This window comes from Adelges cooleyi, unplaced genomic scaffold (assembly GCF_023614345.1).
Source record: "Adelges cooleyi isolate 19-005CV unplaced genomic scaffold, UGA_ACOO_1.1 ACOO_flye_CR_arks_rails_tigmint_CR_PRNA_2, whole genome shotgun sequence".
NCBI classification, from domain to species: domain Eukaryota; kingdom Metazoa; phylum Arthropoda; class Insecta; order Hemiptera; family Adelgidae; genus Adelges; species Adelges cooleyi.
Window position 1 is genome coordinate 3,640,051 of NW_026095860.1, and position 7,327 is coordinate 3,647,377.

The window sequence follows — 7,327 nt, forward strand, 5'->3', positions numbered from 1 at the left end:
GGTTTAGTTTTCCTCGAAAACACCTTTGGTCCAAAACCGAATGTGGGAAATATTGTTATTTCCTTTTGGGTTTTTATCAATCTACAGCCGTTTTGGCTCAGCTCGCGGTACGGTGTAATAATTTATAATATCATATAATAATATACAATATTATACGCGTTTATATCCGACTAAGTTTTCCTATACCTATTCAAAGTAATGTATAAATCTTAGCCGTTGTGTCCCGAAGGGGACCTCGGCCGTAAAGGGGTGAGTTATGTGTTTGGGTTTAGGGCGCGACAAATCCTGAAATATACACCCTCGTGCCTGCCCAACCGGTGTCGCCGTATAGCAGGTGATCCCGATTTGTGAGTTTCACGGGTGGCTATCATCTATATTTATTTATGTATAATATAAATATCTGAAAAACACATTGTACGGCTGATAGGTACGAGTGCCGTGCAAAACGAACATTGCAATATATAACGTGGCTATAGCACAATACTATACCTACCGCCCAAAGGGATTTTAAGGTATATAGAAAGGAGAATAACAGACTCGAAGAAACGGAAACAGCTATTTGGGATAAAGAAAATTGCAACTGTTGATATAGTTGTAATCGTTTGGTATTTTTTTATTATTTTTCGATTGTCTTTACGCTGTCTTTTAATCCCCCCAATTATTTTGTTACAATATTACTGTAGTACGATTTTTTATGGTATTTATTTTCAACAACCAAAAGCCTTCTGACGTTTATTCCGGTCTCCGGAACGGCGGCAAAATTGAACATTCTATATTGCTAATAAACACAGAAGTCAATGTAAGAGGATGAATCGTGTCAAATCGTTATTGCCCGAGAGACCTTTGGGGGGAAGTCGTTGTTTTCGAATGGCAATTAAAGAACGTCCGCTTCGTTGCTAAGAGGCTTTCCATGCTCGATCGATGTGCGATCAATTAAATTCAGAGTAAACTCGTACTTACTTTGAAAAACCCTTGACACATAATTGACACGTGCCGTGACCATACGGGCTGTTATATAACCTACAGAATTACACTTAAAGAAGTCGTCATTATCGCCGAACTCAGTAAAACGCCGGTGCATTTATTGTACTTCATCCGCCTAGTGCTGACCGGACAGTTTGATCTCAATAGAAGCATCACTGTAGAAGTGTTATTTTTGTGTAGTAGAGTAATTTAAAGTTTGAATCCGTTTAAAATATGTCATTATGGTCGTTTCGAGTTTGTGGGTTTATTTGCTATACACATGTACACTCACATACATAGTATAGAATAATGCATTAGAAAGAGTCTGAACGAAACAAATTCCGGTTCATGGCAAAAACGCATAAAATCCAATACAAAATCTCTAGCAAGAGTGGATTTAACCGTAAGGCATAATATAATATATAATTTATTAGAGCTGAAAGTATTATAGTTTAAACCAACCGAATTGGTTACCGATTTACTCAGAGTGTATCGGTTATACTTGTTTTTGTCTTGACAGATACATTTTTACATAAAAAAACCCGACTTATAAACACAGTTGTTGAAATAAATAATAGTATATACTCTGAAAATTTACATTTATTCCACGGAGAACCATAGATTTCGGTCTTTGTAAAAAATTGTATTGTGTTTTATTTTTGATATACCTAATAATATTTAAAGATACAGCGCCGGATTGAGGTATGCAAAATTTATGTACAAATTGACAAATTATATTAGGGTTAAGTGGAATAAAAAAAATGCGTTTGTTCACAGAAGTGGAAGACTGTTCTGGCTAATAAGGCAAACTTACAGTAAAAACAATAGGTAGAACCAAACCCTTCTAGTGATTACAATCAAATAATCTCACCTCCGTATCGTTGGTCGATAAAAAAAACACAATGGGCCAATTACAATAAAAATGTTTGTAATTACTATACTCTATTATACGCATTATCTCAAAGGAGACAAATTAAATGATTCCCAAAAGTTGTTCATTATATTATTATTAGTTTTCTTTTACATAGTCTGTTACTCTTTATAGAGATAGAGAGACAAATATTCGGAGTATTTTATTACGAAGTAAATCTTTTTAGCTTCGATTCGGAGAAAAACAATATTGTTTCTAAGCCATTGCCAGTTTTTCAATTTATTTTTTTCATACAATAAACATACAAATTAAATTCCATTTAATATCCAATATATTAACTCTATTAACCGTTCATCGTCTCTTCCTCGAAGCTTTAATAAAAGCAAAATAAAAAACTTGTCGGGTTTTATGACAATACGTAAACAACATGAAGACACCGAAGATGAAAATAATCACAATTTTATTAATATCATCAAATCTGGGGCTCATTAAAGAAGTACTGTTTTTTTTTATAAATTTTAACACAAAAACGTTTTAAGTATTATGTAAATATGCAATTAAAATATTATACTATACTCAATGCCTATTAATAATTACAATTTGATAAAGCTTTGAAAGACATAATTGAGTTTTAAGACAGAATGTATGATAACCTTATACATTAACATTAAATTAAAAAGTATTAAAGTATGTAATTATACTAATAATTTATAATCGCAGTTTTTTTTATATTGCACGGTACGTTTGAAATATTTTTTTCCCCTTGAAACAGGCTTACAAGTTTTTATACAATAATAAATCAGAATTTCACCTAGTAAGCAACATTTTTTTATTCAACATTGCGACGAACCAAATGTTATACACTGTAAAATTAATTATTTTTGTTTATACATTTTTAACAATTGTATAATATGTATTCAATTAAAATTAAAAATAATTAAAAATGTTAAATGTATTGTACCATTTTATAAAAAAAAATATACTTAAGTTTTAACAAGATTAATTTTTAAAATTCCCAAAAACTGTTATGCCCTTATGAGTAATATTTATATGGATAACTGATCAATGTTGTACATAAAAAATAACAATATATTTATCCGCACAAAATAACAATAAACGATTTTTATTATAATATAACATATATAAAACATGTTGATTTGAGTATGTCTTTAATCGGCTGTTTATAATTTAAAATATAGCCATTCTACAATAGATACTACTAAATCAATAGTGTTTTCAGGTAACTTATAATGTCATAATTTATTGATTTGATTTTAAGTTTGATTATAAACTTTTTTTATTATAACCACAATAAAAGGCGATAAGGTAATGGAAAGGACTAATTTGTATCTATCAAAGTGTAAATATTTGATTACATGATGTATTATATTTATTAAATCTTTAGCAGTTATACAAATGTATTAAATAATCTATTGATTATTAACAACCGTTTATCCCTATGGAAATGTATGTATGTATATTGTAACATAAATAATCCCAATTATCCAGTTAATAACATATATTACACATTTAAATTCACTTTTTTACAAAATCTTTGTACAATAATTATTATCATGTTACTATCAATATACGAAGCGTGCGTCGTGTGTATTATCTCATAGGATAATTATCTATTCTCCTTGACACTTTAATAAATCCAATATTCTCTTGAATTCATTGTAGAATTCAGTAGGTGGAGTCCCAGGTGAAACCAAGGATAGAACGCTATTATGGCAGAGGCTCACATTATCAGCAAAATCAACAACACCGTTGTCTGGAAAAATTTAATTGTTTCTCAATAAAAATATCCACTACAATATTGTTCTTAAGTACTTACCATTTGCACGAAAACGTGTATGTATAGTTGCCATCTAGAAGAAACACAGTATATTATAATATAATGTCTTATGACAAAATGTGTATTAATTATTCGATAAGATTTAATTTATAAAATTATAAAATACGAATATATAGAAGTACTAAAATAATAAATAAAATATTAAAAGTTCAATTCTCTAAGAGGTTGAAAAACATGATATCATACTACATAGGTAAAACACTTTCTAAAATGTATTAATTAATAATTGATAGTTAGAGAGAATACAATTTGAAAAATTACTTTTTATTTTATCTTAGACCATGTAAAATGATTATTGTTGCTAATTTTTCAAGAATAAAATTTGAATTCATGATGTAGTATGATCAATCATACTGATAAAGTAAAAGTTATATTAAAATTATAAATACTAACCATTAGCGTAGCCCCCAACATTTTTAGTATTTCGCAGTACTTTGTCCATTCAATTGTTGATATTTCTGTAAATAGTTTTTAGATAATTAACAAACAAAATACAATAGATATTTAAGTTTCTTACTACCGTTTTGACCGAAAAGTTTGAGTACTTCTAAAACTTCTTTCTCGTCTGAGAACACATTTTTAAAAAGAATCGCTATTGTGTACACAACTTCCTGCGTTGAAAGTTGGCTATTTTTTTTGCCGAAGTATTCAATATCCAGTTCACTTTTTCCCTAAATAAATATAATAATAATATACACATACATTTTGTAGTTTTTTTTTTAGACACATTTGTTATTGTTATTTTACAATATTAGATCACGTTCAAATTTGTATTCTTCCTGGTTGTTAAAAACTTAAACGATGCCTTATTAACTTATTTAATTGGGAATAATTTGCTGAAAATTTTGGCTGGTCACCAATAAGTTTTGGATAGCTACTTTTCTTTTCTTCTCTTAAGTTACTACATAAAAAATTACTTAAGATTTTATCTAAAGTTGGTAAGTTTTCTGGAAAATTGTGAAACTTGGGTATCTTATAACATTAAATAGTAATGTAATATACATTTTTTTCAATAAAAAAACTTCAAATTTCAAAAAATAGAAAAAGTAAACAAACCTTTGATAAAACAAATATTATCGGTTTCATTTGTATCAATTGTTCCAATTCTAATTCATTGCTTTCTGAAAATAATTAATGGCATTTGTAGAATGATTTTTTTGAAGAACATTGTTTTTTTTTTATTACCTTCCAATTTAATTAAATAAAAGTATGTCTCTGCTTGGCGAATGGTGAGGAATCCTTGGAACTCGTTGAATACTAGTATCTGAAATTCCGATGTGGAGATAAAACCGTCATTATCGTTGTCGTAGCGTTTAAAAATCTCTTGCCATTGCTCGTATGTCAAATTGTCCACATTTGGTTTTGTATTCTAGAATATTATGTGCAATTCATTTTATGATTATGGTTTCATCATGAAAGGGAATAAGTCTAGTTGAAAAGTTAAAAGTTTTAATAACATCTGAAAAATGTGAAAACATTTTTTTTTGTCATTTTTTGAAACTTCTTATATTTTTAGGTACTTATTTTAGAAAATCGTATGACGTGTAAAACAATTTTGGGAAACACAAATATCAAGTTTCTGCAAATTATTACAAACGTTAAAAAAAATTGATAAATGCATTTAGTACTTGGTGTTTACATTAAAAACATTAAACAAATAATACTGTTTTTCAAAAATTTGATGTGTTTATTTTGTGCTTTCGTTAGACACTCATACCTATACAGCGCGTTCCACCAAGATAGACAAATGAAATAACCTTTGTTCCAGTGTATATTTTTAGGATTTTTTTTTTTTAACTAATTTATTATCATTTGCGCTATAAGCACTACGTTTTTTTATTGCACTTGACTATTTTACTTCTTAAAATTTGTTTGTTACATTTAAAATTTTTTTTTCAAGAAAGCCATTTCATTCCTATAAAAAAAAATTGGTGAACAATATTTGTATTTTTATTTATGCATTAAATGTTTTATGAATAGTAAAGTAATACAAATTTGAAAATTCTACTCCACGTTTAAAGGTGGTATCACAGCTACGTCGTCTGTCGTGTCGTGCGATTTAAGAATTGGGCGAGGTTACTAATCAGTGGTGATTGTGGTTAACTGATCAGTGAATGCCATACAGTACCCGTGAAATAAATTTTAATTTGATAAAATAATTACTCATAAATATACCGAATAAGGCCCATTTATGACAAACTGGCATTTAATGCGGATTGTTTTAGTAATAAGTATGATATAAGGCACACGACACGACAGACGACGTGCTGTGATATCGCCTTTAAACGTGGAGACAAATGTTCAAATTTTCATTAGTTCAATTTCATATAACTTTTTAACGGATGAATAAAAAATACGATTTTATTTCACTAATTCTTTTTTAAAGATCATTCTGATTAATATAGCTATCTCGAAAAAAAAAATACATCAGAAAAAATAACTTAAAAGTAAAATCGTTAAGTGCAATAAAAAAACGTGGTGCTTATAGCGCTAATGAGTATAAATTAATTAAAAGAAAAAAATCTTAAAAATATTCAGTGGAACATAAGTTATTTAATTTGTCTTATCTTTGTGGGACACCTCGTAGATAAAATATGAAATACATTTGAAAAACATAAATTAATTTAACAAATAATATAAAAATACTTTTATGAATTTATATTTATATTTTATTTTTTACACAAATTTGTTATTAGTGGTGAAAATAAAATCAAATGTTGTACACCTAACTTACAAAAAAAGTGCATCATTCAATGTAATATTATTCGAATAATTTTAGGACCTTTTTTCAAATTATTCCAAACATAATTATTCGAATAATTTCAAATTCAATTAATCGAAAAAGAATTTGCACCACTCTGCTTACAATGTTATCCATACAATAATCTTAACAATTCCTATCGAATATATGTGACCGTCTATATTTTATTGCAATAAGTTTTTATGTTATTTTGGCCATGTATACTATAAGCTTTTAAATGTTTCTGAAATTTAGATACATACTACTACACCAGAAGTACCACTCGTAGAAGCTGCATCCACTGTATCGGATATATTTTCGTTGCCTGCGGTATTACTTTTCTCTATAATACCCACGACACACAAAACCAGTATAATATTTGTTGAAAACATTATGTTACAATTCAAAATATGTACGTCGCGTTTATAAGACCTGCTAGTAAATGAAAATGTTCTTACTGCTATAGAAGTTTAAACAGATATGTTATCGACGCGTTAGTCTGAATTGTAAATTTATTTTGCTCTATTAAAACAAAATTTGTTTAGTGCTTTAGTTGTTGTTGTGATTATGCTTATTTGTATAAATGTTTTAAATACGATAATATTTCACTGAATGACAATTTATTGTTTGCTCTATATACAGAGAGATCCATCTGATATAAGACACTCTGACTTTCTGTCTATATAGTTATGATGTTCAAAACATAGATTGCTATTTGAAAAATCAAGTCCCTGTGTTTTTTGACGTTTAAGGGATGAAATTAAACATTTTCTAAGTACTGAAAAACATAGTAAATAATCCACCTGTAAGTATGAGAAAAAAGTAATTTCCAAAATATTGATATTTTCCCAGAAAATGAGTGTCTTACATCAGACGGCTCACTCTGTATGTATGT

General features: G+C 28.3%; 1 protein-coding gene across 2 annotated transcripts; it reads right to left on the reverse strand.

The window, feature by feature from the left end:
* Positions 1-3,244: 3,244 nt before the first annotated feature.
* On the reverse strand, positions 3,245-6,909 carry LOC126833711 (uncharacterized). 2 transcript variants are annotated; one of them, XM_050565207.1, is made up of 7 exons: positions 6,696-6,909; positions 4,878-5,061; positions 4,749-4,813; positions 4,213-4,363; positions 4,086-4,150; positions 3,672-3,705; positions 3,245-3,608 (listed from the first exon to the last, which is right to left on the reverse strand). In XM_050565207.1, the coding sequence occupies exons 1-7, from the start codon at positions 6,822-6,824 to the stop codon at positions 3,466-3,468; spliced, it is 771 nt and encodes a 256-aa protein (XP_050421164.1). In that variant the 5' UTR covers positions 6,825-6,909; the 3' UTR covers positions 3,245-3,465. The 2 variants fall into 2 exon arrangements, with proteins under 2 accessions (XP_050421164.1, XP_050421163.1); XM_050565206.1 differs by having other exon boundaries at positions 4,210-4,363.
* Positions 6,910-7,327: the final 418 nt, after the last annotated feature.